General features: G+C 39.7%; 1 protein-coding gene across 1 annotated transcript in view; it reads right to left on the bottom strand.

Annotated features, from left to right (window-relative positions):
- The window catches only part of LOC122814499 (myeloperoxidase-like), a 261,987-nt gene extending 242,793 nt beyond the window's left edge, over positions 1–19,194 (bottom strand). Inside the window, exon 1 of the mRNA XM_044087074.1 lies at positions 19,081–19,194. Coding sequence (XP_043943009.1) covers positions 19,081–19,194 — 114 coding nt within the window. The remainder of the gene's footprint in view (positions 1–19,080) is intronic.
- Between the last annotated feature and the right edge of the window lie 4,486 nt (positions 19,195–23,680).

Here is a 23,680-nt window from a genome sequence, read left to right as displayed (position 1 = left end):
TACCTGCTAGGCTGTACAGATAACTGTCTCTGGCCATGGACACAGTACCTGTGCCTTGCAGGGGTGCTACAGGCAGTATCGGGTACCAACCCTGACTGGGTGCTATCATCAGAGGCAGAGGTATGATGACTGGACCCATGTCCCTGATGGGACTGGCCAGTGCCACATGCACATGGTCTAGTAGGACGGTCAATGGACAGGCCAGCCCCAGCATTGCTGGGGCTGGTACTGCCACTACGGGAGTGGCTGTGATCCGTGGTCCATCCACGACAGCTGCCAGCTGATGCTGTTGCTGGCATGCATCCGCATTGGCTTCTCATCCATCCCGCATGGTCCTGGCTCATGGCTAACACATTGTGGAGGACATCTATTGTCTCCCTCCAATGGCTATCATTGACCTCAGTGTAATTCCGGATGGCACCGGCAAGGTCACGGATGCTGTCATTGATAGCAGTGTAATGGGCCATCTGCGCCCTTAGTCCCTGTTGGGTGTACCGTTCCATACATGCCTGTGCCTCTGCATTACAGCCCAGAGCATAATGGAGGTTGTAATACCTCTGGGGGCATGTCTGCCCGGGGCAATATGACCAGTGGTGCTCCCCTGGGAACCTCTGGACATCCATCTATGTGGTACCATTCCGGTAATATGACTATGGCTGCTGTGAGGGGATGCACGTGCCATAGGTACCACACTCTCCTGGTCAATGCCAACTGTATGCTGTCCCTCAGCTACAGCCATTGGTGATGAGGGATGTATTGGCAGTATGAGTGTGCACATAGATGGGGTTGACCGCTGTGTACTGTCGATTAATGGACCAATGACAGACCCTGTCAGACCTTCCTGTGCCACAATACATGTCTCATCATCTCCACTATTAGTGGCGGTAACATCAGGTTCCCTGCTGCATTCAGCCACCCCTAACTCAGCACCTGTGGAAGGAAGACAGGAAACACATTTTACAGTCTGTACATGATGTTAGCACACATGCACACATGCACACATGAACACATGCACACATGAACACATGCACACATGCATACATGCACACATGCACAGACATACACAGCTCACCACAGCACATACTCACATACACCAGCAATCCAACACATACACAATAGTGGGTGATGGTGGGTGACAGTATCACAAGGCAAACAGTCACCACACACGTGTCAGCATGCAGACCATAAGTTGCTCAACACCATGCAGTGCAAGTGTAGACAGCCCTATCTAATGACATTATACATGGCTTTGATGCATGTGTGTAGTTGTTCAGTGATTGGCTACACCCTGGAACACAGTGTATACATGGACACAACATTGCTGTGCAAGTATTATCTGCTCTGCAATGTCATGTGCACCATCACTCAATGGTATACTTACCATGGCTGCATGTGTTATCTGTGTGACACATAGATTGCCATGTCTGATGACAGTGTCTGTGTCCATAGCACATAATAGTGGGAACAGGTGTAGCAAATGCATGCAATGTACAGACATGGGATGAGTGGTGCATGTAGACGTGAAGGAATCCCAATGCATGACATGGACATTGTACAGTGGTTATGGTGAGTGTGGGACATATTGCAGATATGTCGGTGCCAGCCATGACATGGCATGCTACATGACTGCAACATTAAACACCACACATACCCAATGTGTGTCATGTGACCTATACACCCAATAGCATTCCAGGACATATATGTGACTCTTTGTACAGATGGCAACTGTTGTGCAAAATGTGTATACTAGCATTTGTAAGCACACACACACACAACATGCTATGCATGGTGTGTATAGGTGCATATATTTGCACACACAGAACAATGAGGTGCACAGCAAAGACTGCTATGTGTAGTATTGTGGTCACTGTAACTGGATGGGGTGTAGTACCATGTGTCATCATCATCATCATCATCATCATGCATCTTGTGGTCACTCACTGCTACTACTGTGTGACAGACCACCGCCTAGCATGCTGTACCTGAACTGCAGTGCCATGGATACGTTCACTATTACACAGCCACTTTGTACATGGGTGTATGAGGTGCCCAGTAGGGAGCATTGCCTAACGTGACTGTGTTATGTGTTAAAGAGTGTTGCACAGCCCCATGATAGACCTCTACCCCTGAGGTACATCATGTGTGTGTGGATGACATGTGGGATACTGCAGTGTGACCTTACAGTGGGTGTGTGGTTACGCCATATGTAGCATGACTTTGTGTACTGCATGTGATAAATGTGTTATGTTGTGTACAGGTGTTGCAACTATGCCTATCCAATGTGCAGTACGGGGTTGCCACAACTGTGTGTCATGCTCTGTGTATTGCATGTCATTGAGGCAGCTACTGACATTACTGAGCTGTGCAATGTCTCACAGCAAACATGCATGGCATGTATTATGCGTTGGTGTGTTATGTGTATATGGCCTACACCTCACCTATGACATGCATATTTCATTACCAACATTGCAGGTATAACACACTCACCAGCATGGATCAGCTGCCCTGCCATCACACCAGAGGGACCTACGAGAATATGAGAGGGTTCATCAGTGGCCACAACTGTGGCATTGCTACAGTGGGTATGCTAAACTGCAGTACAACAACAGTCAACAGTCACAGGTGTAGGGATATTATTCAAACTATCCATATTGCACAACACTAGGCAGCAGAACTGCTAAACACACAGTACACATCTCACGTACACATAATCTAACAATACAGTTAACTGTAGTCTACAGATAGGGCATGTTACCTGCTTGCTCCAGGTGGATGTGCTGGGTGGCTCTGGCCTCCATTACAACACATGTCAGAGGTTGATGTAGCTGTTGTCCAGGTGCCACCATGCTTAGAAGCAGCTACTCTGCTCTGGTGAAGGGGGGTGAATGGGCACCCCATCACCTGTGGCAAGCTGCTGTCTTTGGATATCAGACACATGCCGCTGGACTTGTCTAATTAAATCACTGCAGTGATGGCGTACCAGCTCATATGTCCGGTTATGCATGCCTATGTCATTTACCCGATGAACAAGTTCCTGCCACAGTGCAGTCCGCTCCTGCTGGTGCTGGCTGCTTCTGGAGAAGAGCATTGTGTACCACTGCAATAGGCTGTCGAGTATCACCTATACCTCATCTGCTGTGTACACTGGGTTGTGTTGGTGGGCCATCTGGCTGAAAAAGATATGAACAATATGTGTGAGAGTGTCCTGTGGCACACTTTACACCTTTACCCACAGATATCACTTTACTGACATATATACCATCCTATTGTCTGTCAGAGGTTACACACATTCTATACCACTTATTGGTTCTCAGGCCACAACTAACTAACACTGCCTGGCAGACTCTATATATCACACCACTATACAACAGTACCCGACACACTGTTTGTGACACATTGCACAACCTCAAGACATGGGTGTATATCACATCAATGCACGAACAGAGATGTCATCCATTGCAATGGATGTAAAGTACAGATACAGTAGTACCAATCAACCACCCTAGTCATTAATGCCATAGCCCTGCCTAACAGATGTGTCCAGTTGTTACTATAGGTGGCATAGTGCTGTAACAGACTATATATGTTGCTGGATACACACGTTTACCCTGTAACACACATATGATTGCAGTCATTGTACAGGCATAATCACACACACATCAGGCAAACATACAATGCACCACTGTATGCCAACACAGATGAGCATTACCTGTGTACCATACGGCACTGTGTGCCACTACTTACACACCCTTATGCCTGTATTCTGTCCTCTGTGCAGACTACAGGAAACACACATGACAATGTTTCCAAGCAATGTGAACACACACCATACTGTGCTGTTTAGGCCTACAGCTTCAGGTAGTACTACAGTTCATATTGGTGATGGATTCACCAGCAGTACCACTCACTAAGCATACATGCATTGCTTTAGCCTGCAATGTGACACCACATTCGTCAACGGAGAACTACGTCACATCATATGCCGTACTTCTATGTCTGCCTAACAGTACATTACACATCACTTGCTGTCCTCACAGCTAGGATAGGCACTACCATGTCAGATACAACATCACACTAAGCTATCACACCTTTACAGACCTTGCACACATTCAGCGTTACACTTATTCAACCTCACATAGCAGCTATTGCATTAAGTACATGTGTGAGTGCATAGTGTCATAGGTAGGTAATATGCTATTGGCCCTAGGGCCTACGGCAGCTTAGCCATATGCTACCCTGGCCTTTGACACACATGTACTTTGATTTCACTTGCCCCTGCCAACCTGAACCACAGAGGTGTTTCCTGGGGTGTATTTCTCACACACAATCATCAGGAGTATTTATAACAACTGCTAAGGAAGAGCCTTGTTTGCTATTGCCAGGTGGTCTGTTCTGGTGTATGGCATATCTCTGAGATGGGAACCTATCCCTCCAGCATGTGCTGTTTACTGAGCTGACAAGGTTTAGGGCCCTAGAGCGTGTATCCTGGAGGGATTGTGATATGTTGCCATGGTGGTTGTCACCCAGCTAAGGGTGTGACATACCTCTGTATGTCCGGCAGAGGTCACCTCTGTGTGGCCAGTATGCAATACAGTGTAGTTGTGGTTTTGTGAGTCAGTCTGCATAGGGCATCTGTTTGTGGCCAGTATTACCCTTTGGGAGGTCTGTCTGTGGCCTGTTCACCTGGTGTAGTTGTCATGTGAAGTACATACCACACAGGGCATTGTGATGAGTAGAGGGGAACTCTACCCTATACTTCCATAGATGACACACCTGTTGTCATGACACGTACCACACAGACAGATTACAGGCGTAGTGTGGCACTGTCTTCATCAAAGTGGAGGCTACTGTCCACCTATGTCCCATGTTCCCTTATCACACCTTCACTGTTAGGTAGATCTTTACCTATGTGGTAGTTAATGGGTACACTGTTTTAGGAAGGTGGAATGGCACTGCAGTATCAACACTTGTCTACAGTCCATGCCTTGGTCACCACACACCTGTTGCGGTATATATGATCCCGTGTCTCTCTGTCTCTCTATCTCTCACTATATATGTATATATATATCTATATATATATATATATATATATAAATATATATATATATATATATATATATATATATATATATATATATATTATATATATGCATATCTATACACATACATGTACACATCCATTGCTGTACACATGGCTGCACATCTAGGCACATGTGCAGTCCACCTTTCATGGTGGGGTTATCACTTATGAGACAGTAGTGGGATGTACAGGTATGTGATTAAATTGCACAGTGTTGTGCAGAATGCATGTGGGTGTCCTCAGCCCTTGTAGCATTAGCAGGCTTCACTGGCTGTAACACAGCAGATCTGACATCTGTCCCACAGCATTTAACCACCACAGGACATATATCAACACTACCATAGCTGGCCGTAGGCATAGGCCAACTGGGCTGCCGCCTAGGGCACCGCTCTAGCAGGAGTGCTTTTCCCCCCTATTTATGTGGTGTAGCAGGACAAGGATGGGGGCACAAGGAAGTGTGGTAGGGGGTGCCGTGGAGCCCTTTTGCCTAGGGCACTAGTTGCCCTAAGGCTGCTCCTGCACACTGCATGCTGTTTTCTAGGCCACATATTACGACCTACATGGATATATGCACATATCAACCTTCACTGACAGATATCTGTCCACCCTTCACTAACAGTTGCAGTATGTCCCTTGCCCTCTGCACATGTGCAGATAAAGATAGCTACATACTGCTGCCACACATGGATGATTTGCAGTGTGTAGAGTACTCTTCAGGAACATCTACAACATGCCAGCACATACATGTGAGTTACATACCTTAACTTTGTATTTCCCTGCTCCCTGTGTTACGGTTTTGTAGTTTTTTTTTTTTATTGGTGGTTTGCTTTGGGTTTTTGCCCTCTATTTAACTTTCTGTCTCAGTTTCTCACTCTGTTCTGTCTCTGTCTCAGTCTGTGTCTGTGTCCGTGTCTCTCTCTTTCTCTCTCACTCAGTATCTCACAGCACCTGCAATGATATAATTGCATGTGTGGACTGCAGGTACAACCTGCTTTTCTAGGTATCTGCACTTGTGCATGTGACAGCCGCTGCACCAGTTGCTGCCCACCATTCAGTAATTGCATGCAGCCTGCTGTTTGGTGATTGCATTACTCACTGTGATTGCAGCCCACTGCTATAAAATGCTAGGTTAGGTAGGCATAGCCCTTTCAGATTTCCAAGGTGGGGCCCATGCTTGTTTGCTCTGGACACCGTTGTGTCAATCCGATGGTTGGTATATGTCTTTTATCTGATGCTAGGGTTGTAGCCATTTAAATACATGTTGTACTCAAACCTGAATGTTGCTGCTTCCAGTACACACATCTCAGTGCAGACATGTACGCACCCCTCCAAATGCTAACACAGGATCCATGGGAGTATGTACTTTTTTCTCACTTACACAATTAACTGTCATACAAATGTGGTTATTGCACTGTATTCATGTGGCCAGTGTTTATCCTGGTCTGATACTGTGTGGTGTTTGTAAGGTGCTACTGTAACATTATTCCCTGCTAGGATGGCTGGTTCTCCTTTCACAGTCATGTCATGCAATTCCACAACCACTGCTGGTAAAGACCCACAGAACAGGATTTGTGTTATACCATTCCTAATTTCCATTTCCATTCCCTCATTGTAATGCATGATATATTTATTTCAGAACCAAGTTATTTGTATATCTGCTGTGGCTTAGTGGTAATTCATGCAGTCTATTGTGTCAATGGTCTGGGGTTCAAAACTGGCTGAAGTTTTTTATTTTGCTGCTCAGCAGAACAAGGGCCCTGCCATAGAGTGACTAAGGCACTTTTAAGCAGTTGTAAGCGGGTTTGCACAGGTTTGCACGATGCTTAGTGATGCTTAGCTAAGTGTACAAATGCACACACTCGTTTAAACCCGCTTACTACCACTTAAAAGTGCTTACTCCTGCTAACCCCCACACTAATTTCTTTTAAAGAAAAGAAAATGGGGAGATAGGAAAGTGGTGAAAAATGGGGCACAAAGAGGAACAGACAATTGGTAAACAAGCTTGGGATGTGCAGGACGAGTGTAGGGAAGGTCTATAGCTGCCCATTTCTTTAACAGCAACAGCTGTACATATGCAATGAATTTGGAGTGAAATTTGAAACCTTCCACCCCTGGGAGAGGGGTGAGGACAACAAAGTATGTTGTACTGCCAATTCTAATTATCAGCTTACATGTCCAATTGACATGTGTGCGAAATGGGCAGTTATGTATGGGGCGTAATGTTTTTGTGGGTACAGATTGCCCCTTTTTTTTTTTTTTCAGGTGAGAGTGGGAAATGAGGTAGAGGAAGTAGGTATGTCCGGGGAGGTAGGTTGGGAAGGTAAACAGACAAGATGCATACAGGGGCGGTGTATGACACATGGGGTGGGTGAACACAATTGACGGGGTCGGATGTTTGGAAATCGCAAGCCCATGAGCCCACAGATGGTAACAGTGGAATTGAGATCCCCACCCATGGGCAGTCACCACTTAACCTTCACAGCGCCAAGGGTGGCTGTGCTGGGGGCTGCGTAGGATGGGCAGGCTCACCTGTGAGACGCGCCACTCTCGTCTCGAGCTGGCGTAGGGGATCAGCGACTGAATGCTGGATCTCCCTACGCACCACAACCTGGACCCTTCGAAGGGTGACAGGTGGCCCTTCTCCGCCCACGCTTGCACGGGGGGGACAAGCCCCATCCCCTGCAGTGCTTCCACCTGAAGGTGGCACAGGACCAACGGAGGAGGGGAGCCCGGGCTGGGCACCAGACCTGCTGGTGCCAGGTGCACTTGCCAGCTGAGGAGGGACAGGTGGGTCCGCTGGGACCGGCCTTCCCATACATTCTGTGATTAGGTGTGCTTAATTACAACATAAGCAAAACAGCATTCCAGATTAGTTGTAATAGGATGCGGTAATATTCCCATTAACCCAACACACCAAGGTTGCAACAGTTGAACAGCAAGCATAACACATGCATATATTGAACCACAGTGGATATTCCAACAGCTTGCAGGGATGTTTGGTAGCAACAGGCCACCATGATTGTGGTGTTTAAACAGGGCACATGCATCAACGTGAATGTAAATATTTATAGAACAATAGGATATATGTCCCAACAAATATTTAAGATTACACATACCCACTGAGGTGTGGAATTGCTTGGTTTATGCACATACAGTAGGGTGTAGAAAAAACCTTGGTTAACATCTTATAAGTACCTTTTTATCTACACTACATTCCTAGTGACTGCAGGTGTGCATCCCCTACATGTATTATTACACTGGCCACCATACATTAGGTTGTGTAATGGGTTTGGCTAGTTCAGTATATACCTGACCTATATCTGACACACTAACTGTCCAGGATGCAGATGTTACTGCTACATATTTCTTGATTGCATTTATATTTCTTTATCTACATATCTGGGATGTTTTCACATGACATTTTCACTTTGATTTGTACAGAACCCTGCATTTCTTAACACACACTCACATTTCTGAGGAAAAATAACATGCTATATATGTGCCAGATTTACTTATTCATGCCAGCCAGTAACTGACTGTTGTGGACTGTATATATGTTTCATGGCTACTAGCACTTCCATCACCCACTTTATATGGGACTGCACAACTCTGGGTTGCCAGCACCTTTTCAAACAGTACTGTTTGTATAATGCAAGGGTACAACAACATTACAAACTCTGTGACACAGACACACTCTGGGTTTTAGATCTTTATTAATGACATTACACACTTTTCCACAGGCTCACTCCTTTATTTGTTTTAATGGTGTATATGGCAGACATGTTCAAGACATATTATACCTTTATTAATGGGTTAGAACACTCTTTTTTCAGGCTCACTCACTTATTTTATATGACAGTGCCTGCAGAGATATTATTCCAGACATATGTTACCTTTCTTAATGGGTTACTACACTCTTTTTCTGCCTCTCTGACATTTTTATCTGACAGTACATGCAGAGGACTTATTCAGGTAATTTTATGGTTGTATTATTGGACTACAACACTTTCTTTCATGCTCTCTCCCATATTTTTTATAACAATACATGCAGAATAATCACTAACCTGCCTGGTGGTGCAGCCTTAGCAGCCTATCAGTAAAGGCTTGCTGATTCGCAGCACGGTCACCTGCAGCTGTAAAGTAAATGAAGGGATATTGAGACATACCTATCCATTATACATACTCCATTATCAATTCTTACATACTGCATTCCATGGCTACATACTCAGTTGTGGGGCATCCCGCATCCCATGAGCCGCCTGTATCCATTGGTTCAGGCGGTCCTGCTTTCATCTCTTCAGGTCTGCATGGTGGTGACGGACCTGCTCACCAGTCCGAGGAATGCCTGTGGCACTGGTGAAGTCACAAGCTAACCGGTTCCAAGCCTTTGCCTTGTACTCCGTCCCTTGGAACTGGCCCTGCAGGAGTCTTGACTCATGACAGTGGACAAGTAGCCAAACCATGTATTTCAACTCCTCGATGCCCCAGCGTTGCTCTCGGAAGCGTGTTCCCTCTCCGACACCAGACATTCTAACTGCAGATGTGAGCTACAATCAGTTATGGTGTGTATTCCTGCCTGTGGGGCTTAAATATGCCGCATCTCTCGCACTTTTTTGTGATTGGCCATTTTGTAAAATTCTCGACTGACTGCAGACCTGCTTGGTAATGGTTAAACTACCATTAGTAAGTATATGAATGTTAACAGTGGCTGTTTCCTCTATGTTGTCATGGCTTAGTGGTTCTGTACTTTGCTTCTGATGCAGAGTCCTGGGTTTGAACCTTGTCATTCATTTTATTTTCATACTGTCCAGACAGGCTAGGTGGTGTGGCTGTATTTAAGCAACTTTGCTCTATGTTGCTCCTCGGTGCCCTACAGTGCCCTGGTTGGCACGGCGCGCATGTCCGTGCAAACACATTGCGCTGGGTAAAGCGCTGTTAAACTATGGGCAACTCTATTGTGCTGGGCGAAGCGCTGCTTAACTGCAGGCAATTTTATATTGGGATCCTTTAAAATATTTATTTTATTCACTGATACATTGACCATTTCACTACTTTTTAGTTATGTTTAAACATATATGTTAGGTATTATTCCATATACTGATTTAAAAAAATAAATACGAAAGGGAGTGGTGGGACTCGAACCGTGAATGTTTCTTCTTTGTGCAAACACTCTACCATTATGCTATTGCTATTTGGTATGATTTGCATAAACATTCCTTCTTATGCTCTTCCATGTCAGAATTGCTAACTGCAGCTAAGCAATGGGCACACCCGTGCACACACGCGCAAATATGGGCAGCTATTTTTGGAATTTTAAAACATTTTTAATGTTATGCATTTTAGAACTGTGATGGGGGTTTACGATATCAGACAGTGAGGTGTTGGGTGCAGGGACATTTGAGCGGACTCCCTCTTGTTTATTTGCTTTTATTTTCAACACTTGCAGGGGCGTGGACATTTAGACTGCTCGGCAGTCGGACACGCCCCCTGCTTTCTTACACTGTCCGTGTAAGACTTACAGTTGAGTCAGCATGCCCTCATGCATATTCATGGCACGCTGACATCATACCGTTCAGCTGCAGCCTCCGAGTAAGACTTATTAAGTCTTACACGGAGGATTCGTGAATCCGGGGAAAAGTATAACAAATATAGCTTTTTACATATATAAAAGTTACTACTGGAATGATATCAAATAATTAGAGTAGCATTAACACTTTTGCAAGTTAAACCTGGATCAGACATAACTGTTGTTCTTTTAATGCAAGTTTACATGCTATGTCTCTAAAAAATGACAGTCTTCTTTACATTAAACGGTTCACACAAAAAGTGCTTGCTGAATCATTAAATGTTATTTCTTTGAGTACAATGGCTTTTTAGTGGTTGAAATACTTTGAGATGGTTTTGTTGTTTTTTGGTGGTTTGGCAGGGTTTGAGGGATGTGTAGTGTGGAGGTGGCTTGGATTCACTTGTGAGCATTTTTGTGTGAATTCTAACTAATGGACTGTTCATTTTCAAGCCCTTATCACAAAAACCAGCTTGAAACAATTTAGAGTCATGAGAACTTTTATGATGCTGCAGGAGTTCTGAAAATTCTAAAAGCTGTCCAGGTTACGTCTTCCTGTCTAAAAGTAAATAATCATATATCGAATCATATGCTAAGTGTGAACGCATACAAGCTAGATAATAAAAAAGACAGCGAAATGCATTCTAAACCACTGTCAGTTGTTACATAGTTCTAAATGCTTGCAGCATACCAAAATGATAGTTTACATACTAACCTATAGAATGACACTTCTGAAAAAATGAGGACCGTGTTTCTCTGTTATTGCCTCTTTTTAATGATAACACAATTTAATATCTCTGAACAATTTATTATGGAAAGTTTGAATCTTAAAAGGGAAGATTTTTCAAATATTTATTCAGTTACTATTAAACATAAACTTTAAGGAAAAAATAGGACTGATTTTCTAACAGTAATACTAGATTAAAGAATATCACATATACAAGGCAAATATAAATGTTCTACTATACGATACCCTACACTAGGGTTGTAACTGAAATATAAAACCTGGGAATATAGTAATAGTTCAAGACATAATATCCAAACAGAAATAAAAAAAATCAGAACACGTAAATATTTATATAATTAAAGAATATAAATATGCCTACAAGTGTGGGAGGTTGGCATAGGGGTTAACGTTTTCACCTTATAGGCACTAAATGCAGGGTTTGATTCTCTCATGGGGTAATTGGCTGAGCTTGGAATGGCCTACAACAACAGCTAGCCTGGTACTAATTTACGGACTTATGATCCTTTAAAACAACTTTACACATAGTAAAAAACAATAGAACAAATATAAAATTATCTGATCTATAAATTAATAAATATGAAAATAACAACTAACTTCCTCCCTATAGTAGACCAGGGAAATAATGTGAGGTACAAGCAAAGATGATTGTAGAGATATTCAGTTTGGTCAACTTGTAATGAAGATTCTGAACATTTGTTTAACATTTCATATTCATAATAACTCACTGCTGGGATTTTTTTAAGATAATGCATACTAAAAATATGAGACACAGTAATATGAATAAAAAGCATGAGCTTAGCAGTATTAGTCTAATGGAGAGTTTGAGAAGTAGTTTGTTCATCTTTTTCAACAAACTAGGAATATGTTATTTCATGGTAGAATGTTTTAGGGTTATTTCATTAGGTAATTCTGTTTTATCATAGGATCATAGGATCATAGGAGGTTACTAGGCTATTGGCCCTGAGGCCCTTATAAGTCTAGCCAAGAGTTTATCCCATGTTTAGACAAATCAGCACCCGATGCCCCTGTCCAGCAGGGACAAGGGTAGAATCCCAGGGGTATATTTTATGTGTCCCATCCAGTTATCCAGGTTGCATATAAAAAGGGGTAAAGAGGGTACTCTGCTTGATGTATAGAGGGACTCCATTCCATAGATGGGTGAGTCTCTGGGACACAAATCTGTCCCACTAATAAGTCTTGTTGATGTCACAGACCAGGTTGAGGCCGTGCATGCGGGTTACTCGAGTTTAGCTTGACTTGCGGATATGCAGCAGTCCCATCGAGGTGGAGTCCATGATTGCCTTGTATGCCAGACAGAGGTCACTTCTGAGGAGTCTGTATGAAACTGAGTAGATGGATAAGGCTTTTAGCCTATCTGTGTATGGTAGATGTTTGAGGCCCTGGATTCTCCTGGTGAGGAACCTCTGTGGTCTTTCCATCTGCTGCATGTGCTTTGTGAGGTACATGCCAAAAGGGGCATTGTACTCAATAATGGGCCTTATAAGGGAAAAATACAGGGATGTTATGACCTCCTTGTCCCTGGATAAGATACCCTTACTTATGAGGTGGGCCATGAAGAAGGCTTTCCATACAATGAAAGCAACATGGTGGTCAAAAGTTAGGTTGCTATCAACCTGGGTGCCCAAATCCCTCATGACTGATTGAGTGCTTAAGACATTGTTATTAATGTAATATCTTGTGGGGACTCGCTCTCCCCAAAGGGGATGGTGATGCATTTTTTGGTATTCAGCTTGAGGTCATATTTCAGGCACCAGTCATTTGTCTGAGTGAGACCCTCTTGGAGGATGTCCACATCACTAGGGGAATTGATGACAGCACCCAGCTTGTAGTCATCTGCAAACTTGGGCAGCCATAGCCCACTGGTTTTGGCCTGCACCTCAGAAAAGTATATCTCAAATAACAGAGGCCCCAAGACCAAACCCTGTGGTACACTGCTTGTTACTGGTCTACTGGTTGAAGTGGCTTCCTCTATTTTGACTATGTGAGTTCTATCAGTGAGACAGTTTGTTACCCATCTGGTAACATATGGATTTATGCCTAGTTGAGAGAGTTTATCTATTATGCCAGAGTGGGGAATAGTGTCAAAGGTTTTGGCCAGGTCAAGATAGTTGGTGTGCACCATCTTCCCCTCATCCATGGCTTTGGTGACTGTCTCAAAGAAGTCAAACAAATTTAGCAGATATGACCTCCCCTTGACAAAACCAAACTGTATGGGATCAAGTGTTTGGAGGTTGCCAATGTTCTTGTTAATGAGGTTCATGATAATCTGTTCCATGACCTTGCAGATGAGGCTAGTTAGACTGATGGGTCTATAATTTCCCAGATCGATGGAAGTTCCATCTTTGTGTAAAGGGATAACAGTGGCTATCCTCCATTCAGCTGGGATGAAGCCAGTACTCAGGCTTTGGTTGAATAGGGTGCCTAATGGTGCTGCAGTTTCCTGCTTGAGTTCACGTAGGATGCAGCCTGGGGTGTTATCAGGTCCCATGGAGTCTGTATTTTTTGCCTTTGAAAGAGCAGTGATGACCTGTTCCCTAGATATAAGTGGAAGGGGGCAGGTACTTGGGATGTTCTGATTTACTGATGGGGGGACAGAGGGGCGAAGATTTTGCTGACTCGGTCAGCCAGCATTTTGCTATATCTATGACATTTATATATGTGGTGTGCTTGACCAGCAGTACTGAACAGATGTGGGTGCTTACTTTTGTTTCAAATGTTTTTTTTTTCCATAGCTGAAGATTTCATATTGTTATATATAAAGCACATAATAGGCTTTAAACATAAATGTGATGTCATTATACATGTGTTTTTTTCATACATAAATGTCTGACTTTAAATGCATATCTGGAGTAAATAATCCAGTAAAGAGGGAACGTCTGTTCAAATACTTGCAATTACATAAAGATCAAATAGCATGTCTACAGGAAACAGATTTATTAAAGATGTAAATAAAGTTTCATTAAAAAATTATTTGGTTTTGGCATGGTCTGGCTTTCATGCTAAAAGAAGAAGCACCCTCATTTTATGGAAGAGCTCACCAGTAATTCCCAAAGTAAAAGATACCTATGCTGATAAAAATAGTATGTTAAGCATTGTTATAATTGAGTGGAACAGAAGACTATATACATTGGTGAACTCTTACTGGATTCCAGGGGTTGGAGCTAAAGAAGCAAAAAATAACTTAGACACTATAGCCTGTTACATGAAAGAGGAAGTCATAATGACTGGTGATTTTAATTGTATTTTATCAAAGACTTCACTGCAGATTGAAAGCTGAGAATCACATCTTCAGCCAAACACTTAACAAAATTTGTAAATCAAATGAATTTAAAGGATATATATGAATTAAGGAAAAAAACTTACTTCAATTTGTCCATTATTCATATAGATGTGGAACACAAACAAATATTGATAAAATTTCTGTCTCAAACAATCTGTTATCACATATTAGAGACATTTTAATAGTTTTATGTCCATTATTGGACCATAATGCTATAATATTTACTACTATTTTAAAGACAATTTAATATATCACAGGAGATTACCAGCATATATTATTAAAATAAAAGGATTTAAGGATTGCTATTCCAAAGAGATCAAAAATTTCCTAAAAATAAACATGAATGGTAAAGTACCTGACATTGTCCTGTGGGATTCACTAAAGGCTTATTTAAATGGAAGAGTTACAAGCTAGTATATTAGTAAAATAAGAGAATATGACAAACAATTGAATGTACTACAGGTTAAAATAGACACATTAAAGTTAAATCTAAAACAAAATGACATTATCAATCAGACTGAACTTAAAAATTTAAATGCAAAATACGTTAAAATTGTAAATTATAAAGTTTCAATAAACATGGAAAACCCAAACTTCAGGCATATTCAGTAAACCTTTTAAGCTTGCATAAACGTGTCTTAGATCAAAGAAAATGAATTAACTAAAGCATATCAAAGAAATGATAACACATAAAAATAATAAAAAAGAAAAAAGAACAGATATTAAAGATATTTTTGAGGGTTTTAAAATATTTTATGAAAATATAAATAATAATAATAATAATAATAATAATAATAATAATAATACAAATAACCTAGATAGTGATGATATAGTTGATAATTTTGTAAGGTGAAATTTAAATAATAAAATAACAAGTGAACACATTTAAAAAAATTGATAGTCCATTTATTTTAACAGAAATAAAATATCAAATAAAAATTTAAAAATTAATAAGGTGACAGATTTAGATGGTGTTATACCAGAACTATATAAAATACTACCAGATGATGCATATAAAATGTTAGATAAGGTCTATAGAGAAATAACAGTTGCTGAAGTCCTCCATCATGGTAATATTCCCTTATATCATATATTTTAAAACAAGATAAGGATCCTACAGTGTTCATCATACAGACCCATTTCACTTTCAAATGTGGACTATAAGATGTTCATGTTCATTTTAGCCAACATAATTAACCTACTTATTCCTAAACTAATTAACAGTAATCATACTGGGTTTATTTTAAGTAGTATGTGAAAACTCCAGAGTGAATTTCAGTGCTGAGGATGCGCAAAACTTTAATAAATAAAATAAACACAAAGATAAAAAACAAGAAGGTGAGTGCTTTCACAGTCTACTGGCTGCTTCTTCAGACCTACTAACACAGTGCATCTGAATTAATTATATACACACCTAACATCAGTTAATCAATTAATAGTAAAAATGTGTCCTTCCCTTAGATTAATAGCCAAACATCTATCTATAATATAGCTTATAAAAAATACATATGCATATATAAACACAATGATTAGTGTAAAACTGGACATGTCTTAAGCACAAGTTTTAGAGTAACATGCTCATTTAAGCCAGGAAGCTTATCTGCATTCAGACACACTATCCACTCTTGCTCCCTCTGTTCTGTGAAAATTTAAAAATCATCCCCCTCTTATTACACTCTAAAACTTCCAACACAAAAAAAGTTAAAATCATGACCAGCTCCAAGGTCACTAACATGTACTGCTAATGCACTTTCCATTCTTTTATGTCTTGCATAATTAACATGTTCTAATACCCTTTCTCTCCCAAGCACTCACCTTCTTGTTTTTTAACTTTGTGTGTATTTTATTTATTAAAGTTTTGCATATCCTCAGCATATCCTCAGCACTGGAGTTTATTCTCTATTTATTACGTATTGTTTGAAGTGTTTGATCCACAGTGCACATTATTTATTTGCTGTTTTTTTGTTGGTTTCTACATTTGTGAATTTTGGCTCAGCAGATTAGATATGGCTGAGGGACTGTGATTAGAACTGGATTACAATCCTACTTTGATTTCCAACAACCATACAGAGAGACTGCTAAGGTTGCTACAAACAGAAATAAATCCCTTGCTTAATTGTGCAGCTAGAAGTGATGGAACTGTTCTTGAAGAGAATGTAGAGGTACAAAACAAATTTTTGGCAAGTTATAAACAGTTGGAAGACAAACATATAGGCTGAAATGTCTGCAGGGGCAGAGACTTCATTTTGAAGCCTCACTGTTTCATAAAGTTATACCGAGGGGATTAAGGATCTTTAAGATGCCAAATTTGAAGAGACTTATCCCAACCTCCTCAAATGTTGGCTGGCTTTGAATTTACACACAGCCTTTGAGTATATGCAGCTGCTAATTGACTACTTCAAACCCTCAGAGGAAGCATTATTGAAGGACATTACATTTCTGCAGTCCACAATCAACCAGAACTTTACAGCAGGGAAGACTGGAGACAGCTTTGTGAGACTGTACGAAAGTGTGTCTAATTTTGAAAATAGACTCTGGTTGCAGAAATTAAAAAAAACTTCAGAGAGATCTCTCTGATTTCAGCAAGAGTCATGTCCTCAGCATTGGAGTTCACTCTGGATTTTTTACATGTATTATAAAAAGGCACAAAACAAGCCTGTCCATTATCACCTTTACTTTTTGCATTAGCTATAGAAATTTTTACTACTGTGCCTGTACATTTTGTGGTATCTAAACAAAATTACTTGCACCAACGATTCAATTCTTGCTAATGATATTTTGTTATTAGTTTTGGTTTGCACCTTCCATTTTTCGTGTAACATATAATTAGTTCTATGAGTCAAATTGAAGAAATCTCAAACTTAAGCTTTAATCATCATAAACTAGTACATTGTTAAGTAATAAAAATTTTAAAAAATCATACAAAAGTATTCTAACTTCAATTGGAATAGCAATCAAATGAAATACCTTGGTATAACCATTATGTCTAATATTAACGAAATAATACAAACTTTCAACAGGTTGTTGATAAAGTTTTAAGTTTGGTCACAAATTGGAACAAATTTTTCTTTGCCATGGAAGAATGATTAATGCTCATTAAGATGATAATTCTGCCAAAAATATTATTTGTCTTAAATTTTTACTACTATCTCCACCAAAAAAAAAATGATGAAGAAAAAGGTAAATAATATTCTACTTAATTTTTTGGCATCCTAATAAACCAAGAGTTGCCTTTGACTGACACAGAAAAGGTTGGTGAAATAAGATTCCCTGATATTTCATTATATGCTGCTTCAACAATTGTAAAAGTTATAGCATTGTGGATAAATTCATCTTATGATTCAAAATGGAAACAAATACATCAATAAATATTATTAGTAAATAATAACTATATAACCCATCAATAGTCCCTAATAGTTTTATATGGATATTAAAAGATTTTCGCATAAATGGAATTACACACTCTTCTCACATTCTCCATTTAAACAACATAATTTCCTCTTTCCAAAAGTTCGAATATTCTAACAATTGTAATAAAGACTTAATATTTTCTGTTTCCAATAGCATATGCAAACTGACTGCTTAGGAACTCATAACTTCAACAAAATGCTAGTATCGAAATGACAAAGTAACTTAATTTACTGGCATCAGTTCTTAAACACTACCAATATATATATATATATATATATATATATATATATATATATGTATATGTTGAAAATTTAAGACCCAAATACAAGCAATATTCTGAGAATTGATTAATTTTACAAAAATGTTCAGACTGTCTAAACACAGAGATAAATAAGATATTTAACCTAGATAAGGAATTGTTCCTCAAATTATTGGAATTCTTAATAAATATAAATAATAATGCAATGAAAAATAAATCATGTTTGTCACAACTTTATAAAATTCTTAAGTTAGATTTCACATTTTTTTAGACACGTCCTATTGGACTCATTCCTCAACAATTAATAATGAAGTCTCTGAAGAATATAAGAAAATAATATTAAACTCTACAGATAAAACTATAATGAGAAAGTGGTGGAACCAACAAACCCAAAAGTAATAAATATAAAAAAATAAAAGGCATGTAGACTGGAAAATGAACTTTTAATACAAAAGCAGTAACAAAGGTAAATGCTTTTGAGGTTGCCCTCTTCTTCAGACCTTAATAAAATGTGAATATTAAGACACAGTTTAAATACAAGCCAACAACCAATAAAAACACTTAAAATAAATCAATGCTGCAAGCCTCTCTTTCTCAAGAGAGGTTTTAAAGAAACAGCATTGTTAAGACCAGGTGATACATGAGCTTTAAAATCAACAATCCAACTTAGTTCTATAAACTTTGTTTCATTGCATATATCACCTTCTCTTAAACTTACATTAATAATCTGTAACACCAGGAATTTAAAAGTATGTTGCAAACCAAAATCTGAACGATGTTTAGCTAAGGTATTAGTTACTTTATTGTTCCTTATATCATTGAGATGCTCCATTATTCTCTCTTTTCACATACAATTGGTTTTACCTATATAGTAAGCATGGCATAATTTATTTATTTTTATTTATTTATTTAACATTTGTTGACCGGGAAAGTCCGACTAGGTTCCACAGATCCTGTTTTCAGCGGAGGCCCGGCGAGAAATGCTCCAGAAGCATGTCTTTAGAACATGCACTTATGCATATAAGCTGCACTTAGCAAAGTAAACTATATTTTTGGTGCAACAATCAGCATAGAACCAAAATTCTATTGGTTTGAAATACACTGGATGCATAATCATAGTAGCTGACCAAATGTTACTGCAAATGTTGCATGCTCTACACACATAGGTTCCCCTACATTCCAAAAACAGATTTAGCTCTAACATTATTATGTCTATAACATAATCTTTGTTTAAGATGTTTGTTGTTTCTAAAATTGAAATTAGGAGTAGGACCTAAGACCCTACTAATATCTGGGTCTGTAAGTAGGATGGGCCAGTTCTTTTTAACTATTTCACAGGTTTTGCTGACATCACTAGGGAATGTTGAACACATCCTATTAACAGCCTGATCACATTTTCCCTTTGCAACCAAAGTTTCTGTTGGAATCCCACTTGAGAAATATGGCTTGGTCTTATATTCATCTAGAGAATTAATCTCTTCCACAACCTTGTCAATCTCATTTGCTTGATAACCTCTATTCTCAAGATCTACATAGAGGCCTTTCACTGCATCCTGCAGGTCTTCCTTGTCTGTATACAGTCTTTTGCAATGTAACACTTGATTCTTAATGATGTTTCTAGTGACATGACCTGGATGCATACTAGATCGATGTAAAATCTTATTCTTTCTACAATTTTTCCTATGCATCTTGATGGTAATACTACCAACCATGTCCTTATTGTCACTTCACCCACCAACCTCCTGCAGACGACCGAACAGGCAGGTGATCGAACGTGACGATCCGACAGCCGAAGACCCGCGAACAGCGGCAGCGTGTGGTGAATCCGGTGGTAGTCGCCGAGTGATGGTTAGGAACGGGGAGTGCACAGGTAAGTGTCACGGGGGTGAGGAGGTTAGGGGTTAGTGTGGGTGTGGGTGAGTGTGGTGTGGTTAGGGACTTAGAAGGTGGTAGGTAAGGTAAGTGTGTAGTGTGATGTGGGTAAGGTGTAGAATGTAGAGTGGTGTAGGGTTGTTAGTGTAGGTGGGGGGTGTGAGATGGTGATAGAGCTTGTGGAGTTGTAGGGTTGAGTGAGTTAGGGTGGGTTTAGGGTTAGGTAAGTGTGGCGGTAATAGTAGGTGTAGTGGCGAGGGTTTGTTAGGAGTTGAGTTGGGAGTTAGGGTTTAGGTTGGGTTGGGTAAGTGTGTTGTGAGTGTCAGGTCAGGTTAGTAGGTTAGGGTTTTAAGGTTGTGGATATGTTATATTGTACAGTGTGTATTTTTTATTTTTGTGTTGGTGTAATGGTGTTCAGTGTTGTTGTTGGTGTTTTGGTGTCGGTGTGTGTTGTTTCTCGGTTGTTTGGGGTCGGTAAATTGTGTGTCGGTGAATCGGAAGTTCGGTTATACAAAGTAGACCCCCTTATTGACATTGATGTCCAAAAAAGTCAATTTGAAATTTAGAGTGTTGTGAAGTAAAAGATAGATAGGTGGTGGTACTACCTAAATAGCTGACAAAAGATTCTAGCTGGGTCTCATTGCCATGCCAAACAAGAAAGATATCGTCAACAAACCATTTGTAAAAGGTGACATATTTCACAAACAGGGGTGAGCAGAATACCTTATCTTTCTCCCATTGGGCTAAAACAATGTTTGCATAGGTGTTAGCACAAGCTGTGCCCATCGCAACCCCAATTTTTTGTAGAAAAAATTATTTTTCAAAGAGAAATACATTATTTTCCAAAATTAGGTCCAACAGGGCACAGCTCATGTTGACCTAACTGTTGGAAAAGTTGCTTTCTTTAGATAAGAATTGTCTTGTATTCTCAATACCATCGTCATTCGGTATAACCATGAACAAAGAGTTCACATCCAATGTTACGAAGAAAGCATTCCTAATGTCAGTTGCAGATCTAGAATCAGCCCAAGAGAATAAATGTTCCAATAACTGTTTACTATCTATCAAAACTAATGGCGCAGTACTCAATACATGTTTAAGTTGTTTCTCCACATATATGGACAACGGCTCAGTAATCCAACCATTCCTGACACAACCTCTTCCTGACTGCCTTAACATTCACATTTTTATTAAGGTCTGAAGAAGAGGGCAACCTCAAAAGCGTTTATCTTTGTTACTACTTTTGTATTAAAAGTTCATTTTCCAGTCTACACGCCTTTTATTTTTTATATACATCTTCATTATATTGGAAAATTTTCACTTGCAAATCTTTACACAGAACTTTTGTCACTCCTAACAAAACCACAAGTATGCATAAATTAAATAGAATTAAATGCTGGAGATGTGATCCTGAAATAATAGCTGAATGGATGCATAAGGTAGATGAATGTGAAGTCATCTCTACTTTTTGGAAAGAAATTAATAACTTCATTCAAGCTTTGTGGTCAGATAGATGTAATATTTCTAAATCTTTAGTTTTAGTTAATGCTCTGATTCCTGAGATAATTCCAAAAATCCAAGTCCCTTTTCTTTGGTCTATTCTTGCTATAGCCTGAAAAGTAATTACTAAAAATTAGAAAAGTAACATTAGCCCCTCTAGTGTTGAATTTATTAGTATGACAAAAATTGTTTGCAGTAGTGAAGTGCATACTATAAAGATGAGAACTTCTAATATTACATATTCATATAAATCTTGGCTTCAACCTAAAAGACTTGCTTGAAAAATATTGATTGTTGCTGAGATGTGTAACTTTGAGATATTGATCAGTTGTGGACTTATGTAAATAGTTATTTGTTTGTTTTATAATTGATCTGTTTATATATTGTTTTAAAACCATTATAAAAAAATAAAAGAAAATGCATGGTAACACAAGACCTTTTATTCTATCAACTTTCTAAGTTTATAAGTGCAATATTTAAATTTTGTCCCTATTTTTGGGGCTTTGTCCCCTGTTATTTTTGGCTTTGACTGGATTTTTTTGTGCTAAGAGGTTGACAGCTATGGTGCAAAGTGTTGAGAAGGGAAAAATGTTTGTGCATGCATTTAATTTCTTATATGCTTTCATAGTGGAATGAAATCTTGGCTGTCCTTCAGTATGCAGCTGCTGGCTTGTTTCCTGTCTAATATTTGCAAGTGCTGACGAGGTTAGAAAGGTGTTAGAAAAGTATAAGATTTGTTCTGAGTAGAATGGAATTTGGAACATATGAAATGCCATAAACAAGTAATTAGGAGATCTTAGCAAAATTAATGCTGTAGTGTTCATTTCTAATTGGTGAGTGGCAGTTTTATGATTGTTACAATAATGTTGCTTTTAATGAAAAAGGTATAAAATTACTACGATTTTTGTAGGCTGAGGGCATAGAGTCTCACACATGTGTATTTCTGTGCAATAAAGGATGTTGTTATTCTCTACTGAACTCTTTTGTGTAAAAGTTATTTGGTACCTTAACATAGCTGCATAGATTCATAGGTATATACTAGGATAATGACCACCACGGCCTTTAAAAGCCTAGCTGTGCAACCCAAACCAACTGTGTCCCCATGTATTACGGACATTTATTTGGAGGGAAAATTTTAATTCACAAGTTTCTAGAGAGTGTGTGGGAGGAGGGTATGTTAGTTTGGGCATTACTGTCTGTCTCTGTTTATCAGATACATGGGAACCAGACCAGAGTTGAACTTCTGATTTCCCATCCACTGCTCAAGATTAGGCTTAAATAGGGTTAGTGGTGGACTTTTTAGACTGATAGGAGCCTGTTTCAGAGCATGAGGGTTCCTCTGAGACTCACATCTGTCTCACCAACATGTCTTATTCATGTCACAATCAAAACTTAAATCCTTGGATTTAGTTGTTCAGATAATATTTATTTTGCAGATATGCAAAAGGTCCAACAGAACTGGATCCGAGGATGCCTTGCATGCCAGGTATAGATTGCCTCTTACTAACCTGTAGAAGACTGAGTACAGAAATAGGGCACACATCCATGTGGCAGTCAAGCCACCATTGGGAACAACCTCATGCCATACCCCACTGTCATAGCACAGGACCCTTTTGAGTTCTGTTAGGGTAGCATGGATCAGGACCTTGTAGTACCATGCACCCTGTCAGCAGCTTGTGCAGATATTTACCAGTAAACCATGGCTATCTTGTGTTTCACATATTTACATCTGCCCAGGATTGGTTAACCTGTGCTTTGGTACCAATTCACATGGTTCCTTATGTACATTATGCGATACACAGACACTGGCAGTGTGCACTGAAACACAGTCCTTGATATCACTGTTGCACAATACATGTCTTAGTGCACCTCGCACAGCCCCAAAGTCACTACCTACATGGACCACTGCTGCTCACACATCATCCCCAATCCCTAATACCCATCAG

The sequence above is a fragment of the Protopterus annectens genome, chromosome 10.part0 (assembly GCF_019279795.1).
Source record: "Protopterus annectens isolate FY-2018-M chromosome 10.part0, PAN1.0, whole genome shotgun sequence".
NCBI lineage: Eukaryota > Metazoa > Chordata > Ceratodontiformes > Protopteridae > Protopterus > Protopterus annectens.
The sequence above is the reverse complement of the archived record's forward strand: the minus strand, read 5'-3'. Positions and strand labels throughout refer to the sequence as shown.